We start from the raw sequence: 17,407 nt of genomic DNA, 5'->3' as shown, positions 1-17,407 counted from the left end.
CAAACATGGCAGAAGCAAGGCCGTGCACAAGAACATATCCTGGTGGTTTCAGTATCACTGGGATGCAGGTTATTTTATGAGCCACCACTGTAGCCAGGGCCCTTGGGCAAAACCACTCTGATTCCTGAGATCGACTGTGGAAGCCTTTCAAAGAAAAAGCACACCTAGTCGCTGCTCAGGCTTGTTGCTTGTAATGAGCTACATTAAGCAAACTGTTGATTCCTGAAAGATAAGAAAGATCACACCCCAGGGCCCAGGACAGAGTAGATACTGTATAACCATTTGGTCCCTTGCTTTTTCACTCATGTTTTCCTCAATCCAGGAGAAGTACTTTCTCCCAAAAGAAATACAACAGTGTTCAAAAACACTATCTCAAGGGCCAGGATAAATCTACTTTGCAGAAAAGTTTCTCACATAGGCTTTTGTTTCCAGCATTAGTGGTGGTGTCAAGAAATGATCTGTGGGACTTTAGATCCCCAATCATCTTTATCGGAGAACCCCAGGACCCCATCCAAAGAAATAAACTCTCAACACAAAGGCAGTCCTCTTGTTGTCATAGCCAGCTTCTTGGAAGACAAGACCCCGTCCGGCCAGACTGAGCGCCAAAGCTGCTCTCACCTGGTACCTGGGTGCTGCCGCTGTCCATCTACCTCGCCCTGTATATTAGAGAAAGCCAAGTCCGGCACAAGTGCTAAATCTGAGGGGCTGGGCAGGCCTGAGGTTGAATTCTGGCCTCTTTCCTCCTTAATGGGAGTCCTTAGGAAAAACACTAAACCTAACTCTACAACCGCCATCATGTAAAAGTCACTGAGATTACCAGTGAACCTGGGGACGCAAATCTCTCTAGGCTGATGTGAGGACTGTCCGTCCTACAATGCCCGGGGGACCTAAACACCACGTGAGGACCTGGCAAAAACAGCTTCCTGGATCGTCCTTGAATTTCCTTTTTACTGATTTGGAATCACTGATATTGTGTGTTCTCCCACTGTTAAGATAGAAGAGAAAACCAGCTAAATAACAAAGTCACAGCTATAATAACAACTGGGATTACATTTTGAGGAGTGTAATACATCCCCGAGCAGAGAGATTTTCTATTTCACAAGTGATTAGGAAAATTCAGCAACCTGCATGGAGAGCACAGAGGCCTAGGAATCTGTGTTCCCCTCTTCCAGTCTCAGTGGGTACAGCTCTGTGCAGAGAGTAAATACCTCGGCTTCTGTTCAGTTCTCCTTTCTTTATGTTGCACCCTAGCTAAAGAGCTTCTCAGGGAAGAATAATGTTGCCTACTCTGTGTTGCTATAACAACACAATTGCCAAAATAGTAGGCACACTGCAGGAGTCAGAATAGCCTCTTATAGATATTGTGTGACTTCTGCTCCTGGCACATCCTCTGCTGGCTGCCAAGGGGCCTGGCTGAGGCCGCCAGGGACCACCAGAGTCCATAACTAATTAAGGAGATGGAGAGGGGTTTTGAAAACTGCAGGGCTTCTCGCATGCACAGACCCCCCACTGGCCTGTGCTTCAGATCTTCTGAAGAGCCCTCTCACTAATGAGGGGACAAACGGTGCCTTGATACTATTGGCAGGACTGTGTAGTATCTGTCGCATGAAGTTGAGTTTTTTCCTAAATAATGAGTAGTTCAGGGAAGTAACAAGAATGATGCCTGATTCTCAAAAAAGATTAGGTCTGTTACCTGGAAGAAGTTAGAAACTAAAACTTCAGAGTGAAAGAGAATATATAAGCAAACAATGGCCACACCATAGATGACAGCAGAACCCTGACCTTGACCTCTGGAGCAACTAGTTCAGGGAGCCAGAACACAATCCAGGCAGCAACTGGCCAACAATGGGCAGGACCTGAGTAGTAACTGACAGCTTCCCTATTTTTGTTCTCCTTGCAGCCAACTCAGAACCACAAAAAGCCCCACATGCTCCTTCAATCAATCACACGAGACGCTGTTTTTCAGTAGCCCATCTCCAGCTTCTCCAGGTCAGAGCTTACATGAAGATCTTTCTCTTTTCAATGGAAACCTTTCCCATTCCCCTGACTGTTTTAAGCCTTCACCAAAGGCAAGTGATGGAAGCTGGCCCCCTTGCCATGGCAAACTGAATAAAACAGCTCTTGTTCTCATTTGGGTGGTTTTTGCTCATTCCCATAAGATTTATCTGTTTGTTTTTGCTATATCTAGCATAATAACTAGTTCAATTTTATGATTTGTAATGCTAAGGACTATGGAAACTTAAGCAATGCAATGCTACCCTTGAGGCCTCTGGGTCACCCTAAAATCTACCTTAAATCTGCCCTCAGCAAACTTCCAGACTCCCCAAACCCATCTCCAACTCCTTCCCACTCCACTTCACAGCTCTACTCATAACAAAGAATTACTTACAGTCAGAGAATGACCAACCACGCCAGTTTGCCCAGAACTGCCCCACTTTTGGCACTGATGGTCCTACCCTCCAGGAAACCCCCGCCCCGGGCAACCCAGGAGAGCTGGTCATCCTGGCAGATGCCGTGGTGCGCCATGCTGTCCTGCAGCTCAGTCACTGCAGACTAATTCACTCCGCCGGGAACCCTCTCTTACCGCAGACAGGACATCATCCTGGGGGCTCCTCTCAACTTGTCAAGTCCCTGCCTAAAAGCCCACTCCTAGAATTAACCTCTCTGACAACAGCCCACACCCCCCACCAACCCCAAGCCGATGATCACTCCCTCCTCCACGCCTGCCCCGCTACAGCCTGTACGTTTTTCATCCACATAACATGGCACAGGGATGACTTGATAATGGCACTTAGACCCTCCTGCACAACACAGTCCTTGCAGGCAGGTTCCGTATCCTCTTCATCACTGTGTTTTCTCACTGTCACCACACACCAGGGCCCAGGTGCGTCTGTTTCGTGAGTAAATGAATATATGGGTGACTGAATGGGTTAGCTATTCATTCATTTGGCATCATTATAATTACTTATTATTGAACTCCTAAATAGGGACAAATTAATTATTTACTAATGAATTAAATTGATCCTTAGTCCAAAAGTTCTAGGTTGAGCTGAAGAGATAGCATATGCCGAGTGCCATGCAAGAAATACACTCCTTAGTCCATTTCAATGGCCCAGGAGTACTTACCTCGATCTGGGTGGTGTTGTCCTGCCCATCGTCCAGCAGCAGGTCTGTGAAACTCCTGGGCTCTGGGGAGTCTTGGCCCATGCTCGCTCGGTTCGTGTCCACGGCCTTGAGGGAATCCGTGTTCCTTTTCCACCGGTGGCTGAATGCATGTGTGTCTACTTCTATCTCCTCTTCTGCCTGCAGGAAGGCCTGCGGAACTTGATGTTGCCAGTCTGTTTGAAAAGAAGTAAAATAAGGTATTACTACTTGCTATGAATTGTACACATGCTATCAACTTGAGTAGGAAAAAAAATTCTGCCAGTCATGAAAATAGAAAACTAACTCATACAAGTGAAATGTTTCATTGCAGTATTTTGAGCTGCTACACACAACTCTGAGTGGAATGTGATTTTAAGACACATCGCAAGTTGCGACAATGGTTAATGTGCAGATACAGCAAAGCCTCTAAAACAGATGTGCAGCCCTAAAGCCATGCATTTTTATTCCCTTTCCATCTTGCCTTCCACACACACTTCATATACATTCTCCAGTTGTTCTGAGAAAACAAGCTGTAATCCAAACAAAGGAATGAAAACCAAATGATTCTCAGTCCACTTGAAAATAAAAGTCTGACCTTGCTAACATTCAAGCTTCTATTTGTTTCACGTGAGTTGTGCGGAACAGCAAAGAGACTCCAATGTGTTTGAAGGAGTTAAATACTACATGGAATGACCTTCATGTAAATGTGCTAGCCTGCCTTGTAGCTCACAAGTCAGACCTGGTTCACTGCCGAGGTCATGTAATAAGCAACCGCCCTCAGGAAGCATCTCAAATGCTCTTGTTTGCTTGTGCCGTTCCTGCCTTGGAATCTTGTCCGAGAGGCAAAGAATGACAGTGATAGGCACTTAGAGAAATAGATGGGGAGGCAAGGCGATCAAATCACAAAGGTATTTGAAAGCCATCTGCAGGGACTGGCCCAGCGCATCCTGCCACTACAGGAGGGAAAATTAAATTTAATCATTACTCCTAGTCTTTCATTTCAGGAGGTCAGCAGGGGAAGGTGTAGCACAAGCATGAGAAATTCAGTTTCTGACTAAGAAGAACAGCCCTCTTCCACACAACTATTACCAAAAGATATGAATCGACAGACTTTATAACTGGCAGGATATGGCTTCAAAAAAAGCTAAGGGAGCAGTGATTTAATCATAACTGTGATGTTGCCCTCAATGCAGGAACATTCCAAGGAGCCAAAATGTATTTAATGTGGCTTATAATACCACTGAATCAGCTATTTGCAACTCTAATAACTAAGGTAAGCCTACCAGTACTCACCATAGGCAAATGGTCTAAAATATCTCTCTTTCACCTCAAAAAAGTGGTAATTCTAGATAGAGAGACTACTCTTTGGTTTCACTGTGAGAGTTTAAAAGATCTCCCACTGTCTGGTGCTTTAGTGGATATGGCTTAGGGAGAAACACTACCACAGCATCGGCAATCTAGACCTTTCCACAGGCTCACAAAATAATAGAATTAAAAAAACCACGGAGATGGGAATGGTCAAGAATGCCGCAAAAATCACAAGAATGAAGCATTGTGTTCAATTCATAGAACTGTTGTAAGGCTGAAAGAGTAATTCATGTACTTTCAAGGGTTGCTCACAGTTGCCTCCTAGCCTCCAGGAAATGTTTCCTTTTTACACTGCTGTTCCCACTGGCATTTGAACGGTGCTCAGTGAATGTTTGCTGAATGAATAAATGAATGAGTGAATGGGCGAATGAACTGTTGATAGTCTCTTTGGACCAGGGAGAATTGCATAATAGGAGAAATACTATACAAGGACTCAGGAAACCCTGAGTGGAATTTTTCCTGTTATGTTTGCTAGATATGGGGTCTGGCATAATTCGCAAAACTCTCTGTGCTTTAGTTCCCCTATATTTTAACTGGGAATGAAAGTACCTCACCTGCAGAAGCAGGCCACTCTTCCTGAGGGTGTGTCCGGCTCTAAGACCTGATTCTAGGCAGAGAGCTACATAAAGCAATTTGATTTGCTTTATTTATACATTCTGCCTCATTACCCAAAATATAGGAGGTAGCTTACAACAAAAGTAAGCAATAAAAGTTTTATAACAGCTGAACTAAGACCTCCTAGCACAGCTCTCAGGTTAACTTCAGAGTTGGGCATTTGCCTTACACAGGGGTGGCAGCTGTCTGAGTACAAGCAGTCATAGAGGGATGACTAAAAACCTACAGAGTCCTTGTTAGAAGCAATCTAGACAAGAAAGTAGCAAATGCAATGCAGCTAATGGATTAAACAGTCCTAGATATGAAAAAAATTTTTTTTAAATCACTCAAAAGAGATAGCTTGAACCAGAGATATTTTCCTCTGTAATGTAAATTAGGGAAAATATACTGAAAACTTCAAAGACTTAGATTTTATTAAAATCTTCAAAACGGAATTTCAAAGCAACCCTGGGTTTCTTTTAAATTGGTATTATTGTTGGCTATTAGTTGACTGGTAATAATTTTATCACTATCTTTTCAGACATTTACAGCACAAGACAAATACAGTACTTTCCACGATGCCTGTTAGGCCAGTAATGGCAGCCAAGCTCCTGAGGTCCTGGTGGGGAAGGGAGGGGATGGAGTAACTAACCCTGGGGGAGCAGCCATCTGAATAGGGATTGGATTTTTCAACTTCTTGAGTGCCCTCCCCTTTCCCATTTTCTCCCTGCTCTCTTACCCAAGGGAAGAAACAAAAAGGAGCTGAAAAATTTAGAGAGTCTAAAGGCCATATTCCCCATGGTGAATTAAACAAGGAGGCCATTCCGCAAACTGAGCTGGTACTGATACATTAGCAGCCAATACAGTAGGCAAACCCAAACCTAAGACTACACATGCCTCTAGATTTAAGAACCAAAACCTAAGGACAACCAGGCACAAATGGCCAACTCTGCTTTCCCAAATCAAGCAGATGCTTGAGCAATAACCAATCAAATAGTTTCCTTACTCTGCTTCTACCTTTTCTTCATAAGAGTCCCTCCCCTAGCTCCTGTCCTTAGAGTGCTCTTGGTCACATCTGGTTTGGCATGCTCCCTTTGGAATCGGTTACTGCTCAGGTAAAGTTGACATTTTTAATATGCTGAACTTTACCTTTAACACCACTTACGTTGAAGTTTGGGATGTTTCATTAGTGTGTCACACTCTTGTTTTCGCAGTGACCATTCAAACTTTGTCAGCAGGATTACTGGGGGAAGGTACATTGAGAAGACAGGTAGGCCTCTTGTGTGAAACAACAATAAATGCTTCCTCCAGCACTTACAAGGGTAGGTCTCCACAAAGCTGTGGAGTTTTGGTGTTTTTTCTTTTAAATTTTTTAGCAGGGTCTTATAAATTTTTTTTCTTGCTTTACTGTCATATCAGCTATTACAATCATTGATTGATTTGTGTCCATCATGGATGGCTTGCTCCTCCTAAAATTTGCTGCCTCAAACTATGTAACTGATCAAAATGGATCAGTTGCTGGCTCTAACTGTATTTACAAAAACATAAACAAAAACCTAAAGGAGGACCTTAGAGTTTTGTAATGGGAAAATTTGTGAGCTTTAGGTCCTGGAACGCCATGAATTTTCTTTTTGTTGCTATTGTAGAACCAATTCTTTTTCTCTGTTTATGTTACTTACAAGCACGACTACCCAATCATCCACAGAGGATGTATCCTTATATGTTCTTAATTCAGTAGTATGTGGTTCATCGAGAATGAAGTATAAAATTGGCTTAGATTTTGGTCCCATTTCAGAATCATTTTTAAAGAAGTCAAAAATGGGTGTTTTATAGGAATAAAGACTGAGAAAAACTGCCCAAACCAACCACACACTGGTTTATCTACACTGTAAATTATTCCTATACACTTCATGAGCTTTCAAACTGAAAAATTTTTTAAATCACCACCAAAACAAATCATTGGAAGCAAGATGAAGGGATATATGTAACATAATTTTCCCTTCCCAGCTGCAGTGAAAACAAAAGCAACAGGAAGGATCTTTGAATTGTGTGTCTGAACAGACTGTTTGCTTTCTGTCCACTATACATTAATTAAACCACCATTGGGAAACCTTTGAAGGTAGTTTTTTCCAACATATTTTGCAGTAGTTGTTAATCACATAGCTCATGGGAATATTAAATATATCTAATGACTCCCATTTGGATGTTAAGAGAGAAAGCTTAAAGACACATTTTGTGTATATAGTAAGTAAGTTGATCCTAACACATTCTTGAAATATTTTACTCAGTTAAAATAGCCAATAAACTGTTATTGAAGAAGGTTCTTCATTACATTTCAAAGAGAACATCACTATGAAACTCAATAATGTCTAGTTAATGAAAGTAAAAGAAAAAAACACATGCATATTTTCAAATTATTTCACACAAACCTTGCAAGTCTCTTTTGTGCTATCATATACTGTAAAATGAAATAATGTAAAATAATATTAAAGCAAAAGCAAAGAAAACTGTACTCAGCTGGATATGTTCATATTTGTGTTACCTTAATGATCTTATTTAAATACTTTGCATTTAATTATGACATATGTTGAAAACATCTTTAAACCCATTTCTTAAGTCTTGCATACAAATCATATGCACAATACGCATCAAACCACCAAGAAGTAATTACACAAATCAATGTGGATCTTATGTAATTAGGGTCCATCAAAACCGCACTGTTGACAAGCACTTTAGTCTACACTTTACAAGGGAACAAAATCACCTCTTTGAATCCTCTGCAGAAACATTAAGATTTCTCACTGCAAACAGATTTACTGGCTAGAATCATCTGAGAATAGATAGTTATTTGGCTAAGGTAGACTGCCATATGGCTTTGCACCTCAATTTATTGTCACAGTGAGGAGCGAATTATGTCCTTGCTTCTGTCTAATAATGAAATGACTACGCAGTGGACTTGGAGGTTCTGACTGATAGCCTTACAGAATAAGAGAGCTACAGGAGAGAAAGCATACAGAATGTTTTGTTAGATATTAAAGGGCTTGAGTAGGACCCAGGCATCCCATTCTTTTTAAGCTTTCTGTGTAATTCGTTGCCCCTTCATGGTTGAGGGGCCCTGCTCCATGTCCTGGTTCCACCACGGGAGCCTCAGGTCACATCATCACCATCTTTTGCCTCGTCATTGGTCTGTCCTCAAACTCCTCCTTGTCCAATCTTGCTACCAGATATACTTTTCAAATTTATTCACATCTTTCTTCCGATTAAAATCTCTAATGGTGCCTTACCACACCAGTGCCATGTTCCTGTCCCAACCAGTCTCCCGGGTCTCTGACTCCCCGTCAGGCCCTGTGCTCCCACCACACAGACTTTCTCAATGATCTCTTCACTGCAGGGAACACAGTTACTTCTGCACGGAGGGAGGCCTTTCCTCATGCCAGACTTTAAAATCTCACTATTCCTCCAAGACCCAGCTCAGTGACTGTCTTCATATATGAAGCTTCCCTTGACGTTTCCAGGCAGAGCTAGTTGAGTTTCGTTTTATAATCCAAATCCTCTTTTTACCTTGTCAAACAGTCTTCTGCGTCTCTCGCTTGAATGGAAGATCATGCAGAAAAAAGTTAACACAGCAGGCCCGAGACTGATATCCTTAGAAAATTGTGTTTGCAAGGCCCTTGGCTGGCATTTGAGAGATTAGAATTAGTGAGAGTTCCCGCCATTCCCTAACAGAAACAAGTAGCTCACTGTGGCTAAACCCTTTGGGTTTACCCAAACTATATGGTTTATGCTGAACACCTGCCTTCCTGCTGGGACTCTGGAATTTGGGTATGTGCTACGTAGAAGGCAGCCCATTAAAACACCTTGGGCATTGAGTTTCTGATGGTCTTCCTTGCTGACAACACCATTTCACATGTGTCGTCACAACCTGTAGCTGAAGGAGTTAAATGTCCTGTGTCCTCCTGCTGAACTGGGCTTTTGGAAACGTGCCGTTGTTCCCCAGAGTGTCTTCCCCCCTGTGCAGACTCAGCTTTATACCCTTTTTCTGTAATAAATCATAGCCATGGGCACAACTATATGCTGAGTCCTGTGAGCCTTTGCAGCACATCCCCAAACCTGGCCTGGAAGGTGCCTGATGCAGAGATGTTTTAGAACAGGGACTCTCACTTATATTTTTTGTCCCATCAGTATAAGGATTGACCCTGACATACGATAATTATCTAAAGTTTTTGAACAACAAATAAATGAATGAAGAAATGGATGATTGGCTAGGTTGCTGTTCATTTGAAACAGCATCTTACAAGTTACGCACGCAATTTCTTGTCCAACTTTTTAACACTTTAACCATGTTTCTGAATAATGGGATAACTGGGTGGAAGAAGAAAACTATGAGAAAGCAAATCTATAACAGCTCTTATGTGTCTTCTATGAGTTTGATTCCAAAATAGCCACTGGCCAGGTGAGTGATGTTCAGCAACACTTAGTGCTGCAGTTCATCATCTCGGTGTTTTTCCGTTAATGGGCTCAGTAAGAAATACAGCACATGTCTTGGAAGAATGTGGGCATGGCCCAGTGCAACTGAGAAGCTACGGAGTAGATGAAACAAAGACAATTTTAAAGTAAAAGCAGAAAATACATGAGAATTACTGAAGGAGTTTGATGCAGAAGAGCTCAGCCTCTGAGGCAGCAAAGTATGAGAGCCATAACAGCCTAACGCCGAGAGCCTGTACACCCCCTCCCCGTTAGTCCCCGTCTCTGACTTCTGAGTCATTGTAGGGTTCTCAGTCACTGTAGGGCAGACCTCTGAAGAGTATTAGGCAGTTTAAGAAAAATATATGAAAAATTAAACAGAATGGGAAAATCTAATCAAACACTCTAAATGGGCATAGAATCAACTTATACTTCTAAAATTTAGCAATTTTCTAATTTTACTATTAAATAAAAATAATCAGACATTTTAATTTTATATAAGAATGAAAAATTATCCTGCGGAAAACATACTCAACTTTATAAGCAATCACTAATAATGTTTAAGACAATGTTAAAGTACTGCTACATATTAACTAAGTATAAAAATAATAGAAAGATGAACACTATGTTAAGTTAATGGGAGTTACTATGTATTGCTTTTAATATGGGTTAATAATAACAATAACTAATCTTCATTTAGGATTAGTTAAATGCCAGGCACTGTTTTAAACATTTACATTTGCATACCTTAGTGCATTTGGCATGTAGTATAATTAGCCCATTTCACATATGAGGACATTGATGTGTATGAGAGGGTGATAGACTAAGAAAGTAACCAGAGGTAACCCAGAGGATTAGTTGTAACTATTATCTAATCCACCTCTGATTAATCTTTCAAGGAGTCAATTTAGCATCTTGTTACAAAGTCTAATGACATGACAAAAAAAAAACAATCTAAAAGAAAAAGATTAAATTAGACATAATGAGCTATTTAAATCAGCAAAAATATGTAAACAAGCCAGCATTTGAAAGCAAATAAAGAATACAATATCCCTTAAACTGAATTACCAATAGGAATAAGCTAAAGAAATTAATGCAAAAACATAGCAGAAAGTAATAGCATATTAAGATTGAGCATATTTTTATTATATCTTGAAAGATTGGGAAGTACTTTAAACTAAATAATCCTCTTGTTAATGGAGAATTTTCTATTAACTGCCTAGTAGAAATTTTTTTTAAAACAAATTCCTTCAAATAGATTCCAGCACTTGTTTTACTGTGATTTAACCTGCTGTTTCATAATAAAAAGGCCAATTGTCAAATAACTCAGACCATTCACTGATTTTTCAGATTAAGTTGTCAGATTTGAAGAATAAACTCATTTTCACATGAACCATAATCTATAATAATTCATAAACAGAGAAAATAGTATTTTCTTAAATCTGAGGATCTATCTTTTAATAAGATGCTTGGGATTTGCTGTAGAAAACACTGTCATGAACCGGCACCTACATGGGATTTTTAGGTGTGTGACTTCCTGCCATCTGTCCAATCAGAGGGGGCAGCTTTGTAGCCTTTACACTCCCTCCCAGCTCTATCAGCCTGTCATCCATACATAGCTAGCTAGATATCTTAACATATTTAAGACTACTTTGGATCATATATTAAATATTCAATATTTGTTCTCAGGTTTTCTATTTACCTTGTGGAAATTAATGCACTGTGAGAGTTTAGAGTCTCCATAGCACCAAGAAAAACCCTATAACTTATTTGGTAAAGCACTTTAACACTTCTATCTATCATCAGCCACGCTATACTACCCTCAGTGTATTGTGCACTGAGCATAGGCTACACACAAAAAGCTCAGCCCCATGAATGAACATGTGACTCTGCCAACTAGGGGAGATGGAAAATCCTATAAACAAGGACCAGTCATGCCAATAGCAACACTAAGGAAAATCTGAGTCCTCTGAGCCAGAACAGACCAGATGGAATCAATTGTTATAATAGTGTCCAGTGTTGAAGAGATGTCCAAATGCCTAGGGCCCAGATCCCCGAGGGCCTTCAGTTAAATCATGGCTGTCAGATGTCTGAGAGACTCCATCTCACTGAATATCAGGCCACATTCAGTCAGGGGGCCAGAATCTACAATGGCCCAATGTTGAGCTCAGGCTGAACTAGCCAATGGCTACACATGAAAACCAACAAATGCATTTCTGTCAGGTTATGTTTTATAAATATTATCTCATTAAAATTATATAAATCTTATCATTATCAAAATAGTATCTAATTTCTACAGGTTAAATGTCCTGTACAGATTTGTGTGGACTTGGACAAGAGGCCAATAACATTTTTAATTTCCTCACCACAAAATTATCTCTGTTGTTTATTTTTTTAATTTTTAAAAGATTTTATTTATTTATTTTTAGAGAGAGGGGAAGGAAGGGAGAAAAAGAGGGAGAGTAATATTGATGCACGAGAGAAACACTGATTGGCTACCTCTCCCACGCCCCCAACAGGGGACCTCAACCCAGGCATGTGTTCTGACCAGGAATAGAACTGGTAACCTTGAGGCTTGCAAGCCAGGATGTTATAACTGTGTAACCTCAAGAAAGTCTTGGACTTTCTGGGCCTGTGTTTCTTTATTAAAAGTGACTTTAGTAAGTAGAAGACATATTCTTAGAATCAAAATCAGCAGTATTTTTCTGAAATTTGACTGATTCTAAAACTCAATGTGAACAAATTAATAGGTTAACTGTACCCCAACTCCCTACCTTTCTGCAAAGAGATAAGCAATGCCCTCCATGTAATGCAACAACTGAGTCAGCTGTCTGTCTGACAGGACCTCCAGATCTGCCTCAGCCCTACTGTCTGATCTGTGCCCATTTGACTGACCAAAGACTATTAGTTGCTAAATATTAAATATCATTCCTATGAGCTCCCTTCTTCTGTATACTAGTGTTGAAAATACAGGATAAACAAAAAATGGTCTCCAAACTCTCTAGTTGGAGACTCAGTCATTACATTAAACTCACAAGCACAACAGCAAACCATAAAAAAACAGTAAGCAGAAAAATAAAATGGTTGTCTATTATATAAATTTAAAAGGTCAGCAGAAAAACACCAACAGCATATATCATGATTAATACTGTGTATCTTTTAATTTTTGATTTACAAAATGGCAATCATATATGGTATATCTTAATACAAATATACCAATAAATTTTATTAGTCCTCAGGTTAAAAAATTTGCAAATGCCCTAAACAGATAACTCCCAGCAAATTCCATAAATAGATAATTCAAAGGAAATATAAATAACTAATAAATATATAAGTTGTTTAACATTATAAGAAGTCAAAGAAATGCAGTAAAATACAACTATTTTCCCTACCAGATTTACAGAGATTTATAGTAAAATCATGCTTGTCAGTATTTGATAGCACTTTTTCTGAAGCAAGTGTTGTATTATCTAAAATGCACAGAGGGATCATAATTTTCATCAAAATTTTCTATGGGAAATTTTCCAATCTCTAGTAAAGCCTTCTAGGATTTGATACTGTGGAAATAGTCTTAGATGTGCAAAGCAAGACATGACTATATATAACAAACTGTACATAGTCTTTGAATTGGGTAAAATGTATATAATTTATATAATTTGCGTATATTCCTATATACAAAAAAGGGCAGAAAGAAATACCTTATAGTACTAACAGTACTTTTCTCTGTACTATGTAAAATGGCAGCAACTAGTTTTTGGTTTGTTTTTTTGACATATCTTTATTTTAAACATTTTCTACAATATGCTGCTTCTGTAGTGAGAGAAAAATAGTCCTCAGTCTCTACCTTCTGAAGGTCAAGTTCAAATATTCCAATTTGGTCAAGGCTTCGTCATTATCAACATGTCATTTTCCTAAGCAGAGTTTTTTTAACGTGATCTCATAGCAACTCTCTCAAACCTATCGCTCTGTTCTTCTCATCACATTGTAATTATTGATTAAGTGTCAGTCTTCCACAAACCACCATGAGCTCAGCCAGGGGAGGTATCATTTACTCAGCTCTGCTCTTTTCGGTTATTACAATAAAGTTCACTGAAACTGCTCAGGCTGCCCCGTCAGTTTGTTTCCCCAGGATATGTCACAATGTAGTTGGGATGGTGACCTGGCATTTCCTCCCCATCACGGCAGCCCTTCCTTAGAACAGTCTTCTGTCTCTGCTTAACATTCTTAGACTTGAATACTTAGATATGCTGACTTACTTCTTCAGAACATTTAGAAGCAGGCCTGCCAAATTCTGTGCAATTTCCTATCCTTTTCTCACCTCTTTCTCTATATCTGAGTAAAAAAAAAAGTTCAGTGTTAAAACACTACTACATCAAAATATTTTAAAATGTTCAGAGATTACCGCAGCAAATTTTTGCCATTACTCTATTTCTCATATTTGATTCACATATTTCATGAAACATCCATTCAAACCTCAGAACCACAAAGCAATAGGCAAAACTACTTAGATTTAATATTTCCAAAAACTTTATGATAAGTTCTACAAAAATCACAGAGAAAAGGTATGCTTCTGAATATCAAAGGCATTATAAAGCAAGGGTTCATGAATAATATTACTATAGCAGAAGATGTATGATTCTTTAATCCAAACTGACACTGGTATTTATACTTAAAAATGTAATATATACATAGAAAATTATATTGCTCCATTAAGGGTTTGAGTATTTACTTGCTACTTACTTCCATAATTACCCCACTTGCCAAGTTCTCTTTATGACTAACTCAAGCTATTATTTGAGGTAAAATATCTTGAAATGGAATAATATATATTTCTCTATGTAAACCTACAATTTTAAGCTTAAAAATTATATTCTAAATAGCCTATTTCACAAGAATGGGAAACATCAAGCCCAAAACTGAAGAAATGATAACAAATAGAAATGGAACATCTAATAAACATGGAACAGACTGACAGTGACCAGAGGAGAGGGGGAGGGGGATAAGGGGGAGCAAAAAGGGAAGGGACTAGTCAAAGAACGTGTATGGATGACCCATGGACATGGACGATAGTGTGAGAATGGACTGTGGGGTGGGGGGTGGGCGGAGGAGGGCAAAGGGATAAAAATTGGGACAACTGTATAGAATAACAATAAAAATGATTTAATACAAATAAATACATAAATAAATAAAGTTAAGAAATTTTGGTCTTTTAAAAAACTGCATTGTCCTTTTAATAATATATTTTAGTCCATTGAATTTAACAAGATTTTTCTCACTTTTTTTGGAAAACAGAAATACTTAAATTTGAATGTTAACTACTTTTCATTCAAATAACAGTTTTAAAATAAAGTTCCCAAGAAATTTAAAAATGCCATGAATGTTTAAATTTTATAATTGCTTTCCTAAATAACATTCCTAATTAAATTGTATGATTGCATATATTTTTACTGATTACACACTTAACTAACATTGTAAATAAACCACAATCAACAAAATTACATTAAAAAGAATTAAGACAGGAAAAACTGCACTAAATTTAGATTTCAATTTCTGTACTACATTCCTAAAACATACATACTATCGGTTAACCATCAAGCTACAGAAATGAGATGGAAATCCAAAGTAACATTCCATACACTTAGAGATTATTAAAACTCTGGAACTTTTAGAATCAAATTGTTTCATTCTCCTTTTATTCTTTAATCACTTTTTTGTAAATGGTATTTTACTCATACAAACAAATGTCAGGTATACTGGAAAAGTCTCTGCTCCAAATACTTAACACAATATACATTTATCAAAAAGTCCCTGGCTGGGTAGCTCAGGCAGTTAGAGCACTGTTTCCATAGGCCAAGGTTTCAGGTTCTATCTCCCATCAGGGCACAGATAAGAATCAACCAATGAATGCATAAATAAGTGAAACCACAAATTGGTATCTGTCTGTCTGTCTGTCTGTCTTTATCTAGCCTTTCTTCTCTCTCTAAAGTCAATAAATAAAAATGTCTAAAAACTTCCCTTCTGTGGGTGTGCCTACTTTAGTCTGTGACCAAGAAAAGTATCTGAATTTCATAAAATAATTTAAAATCTGTAACTTTTCATTATTGGGCAAAAAGCCCTGCTTGCCAGAGAATTGTCAAAAATTTTATTTTGTATATTTATTAATGATCAGTATAATATTAAGTTAGGGATTATTTTCTTTATTTGACAAATAAGCCATATCTGAGGAATGTGGATAAAAGAAATCTTAGATTCAGTTCATAAAATTTATAAGTAATGGATCTTATACAGTTTTCTTATAGTAAGCTTCTCTCTATTTTACTAAAAAATCATTATTCATATTACAGAGTGAATTACTAGGTGGTTTTACAAATATTCTTAACTTAAAATATTCTTTCTTCTAATATCAAAACTTTGAAAATTATACAATTTTTTAAAATAGGAGAAAGTTTCAAATACTTATTATTCTGTCCCAGACGCAGGGCACAGAACTATCACCTTAGTGAAAATCTTTCCTGGATATACATCTAAATGTCTGCACATGTCTGTGTACAAAGAAGTGTGTGTGTGTGTGTGTGTGTGTGTGCCTACATAACTCGCTCATTCCAGCTCTACAAAATAGGTATGTTATTGAATATGCTATATTAAAGAATAATTAGTGTCTGCCACAAACAATCTAACTAAACCTCAACTGTTGAACATTTAAGTTTATACTAGAGGCTGGAATTTCGTGATCATCCTCACTTATTTTTAGAAACAAACTTTACGAGAGAGATCTGTACTCTACCGCACACAGACTGCATCACTTTCCATACTCATCAGCGGGCCTGAACACGGGCATCCCATATTTCCATCAATCACTTAATGGTATCTTTCATAAAAAATTTTGCCTATTTATTAGGTGGAACCTCACTATTTTGATTTACATTTTTGACTGCTAACAAGTCAACATTGTGATGCCATTTCCACTTTGACTATTTTATTCAAATCCTTTCTGTGAGATAGGAAACTATTTTTTTTCATTAAAGAATTGCTTAGTTTAGGAAATACTCATTTATCAACAATACTCAGAAAATCATATAAATCTGTCAGAAACAACTTTATTGAAGTTGACACAATTTTCCCTAATACATGGGAGTATTCAGTTGTTCAGTTGCTTTTCACCGTTCTGACTTTCAAGGACAGATGGGGAGACTGTGTTTGCATACACAAACATGGTGCCTACATAATTACTTTCAGTGCATGTGACTGGGAAACATACTCTATTATAAAGTGGGGGGAATGCTTATGCCCCTTCAGAATATCCTGTCTAAAACGTCTTATCGATCATCTCTCATACTGCTGTAAAAAAATCTCCCACCTTTGTTGGATTGTGCCAGTTATAACATAATACCTACAGAAAGAAGTGTACCCATTTACATGTCCCTAACTCAGGGACCTTTGTCTAACAAGCAGACCTTATTAAAGCATAAGTCAAATATTTTCTTTGATCCATATCATCATCTACATTAGCCTATGAGATAAAATAATTGCATACCACCTTTTGGATGATAAGTTTTAAAACATACTCTACAAATATTTGCTTATTTTTTTAAAGTCTATAGTCTATTAAGCACCCACTAGGGTTTGTTGGTTTGTTTGGTCATTCTTGGAGTAAACCATGGTAAATTGTTTTTGTTGTTGTTGCTATTGCCACCAGATATCTAAATATAGCATTAATAAGCTAAAACTAATGTGAAACTTTGTTAATATAAGCATTTTATAGTTCTTATTGAAAGTGCTAAAATATTGACTCAAAAAGTAACAATACTGAAAACAATAAAACTTCGATTTTAGAATG

General features: G+C 38.2%; 1 protein-coding gene across 1 annotated transcript in view; it reads right to left on the bottom strand.

Moving 5' to 3' along the window:
* PLXDC2 (plexin domain containing 2) overlaps positions 1 to 6,365 on the bottom strand; it is a 247,051-nt gene extending 240,686 nt beyond the window's left edge. Inside the window, exons 1-2 of the mRNA XM_037058125.1 lie at positions 6,272 to 6,365; positions 3,127 to 3,338 (exon numbers count right to left, since the gene is read on the bottom strand). Coding sequence (XP_036914020.1) covers positions 3,127 to 3,338; positions 6,272 to 6,365 — 306 coding nt within the window. The remainder of the gene's footprint in view (positions 1 to 3,126; positions 3,339 to 6,271) is intronic.
* Between the last annotated feature and the right edge of the window lie 11,042 nt (positions 6,366 to 17,407).

This window comes from Sturnira hondurensis, unplaced genomic scaffold, assembly GCF_014824575.4.
Source record: "Sturnira hondurensis isolate 20B ecotype Veracruz unplaced genomic scaffold, ASM1482457v3 Scaffold0009906, whole genome shotgun sequence".
Lineage (NCBI taxonomy): Eukaryota > Metazoa > Chordata > Mammalia > Chiroptera > Phyllostomidae > Sturnira > Sturnira hondurensis.
Note: the sequence above shows the minus strand (reverse complement) of the source record. Positions and strands in the feature narration are given on the sequence as shown.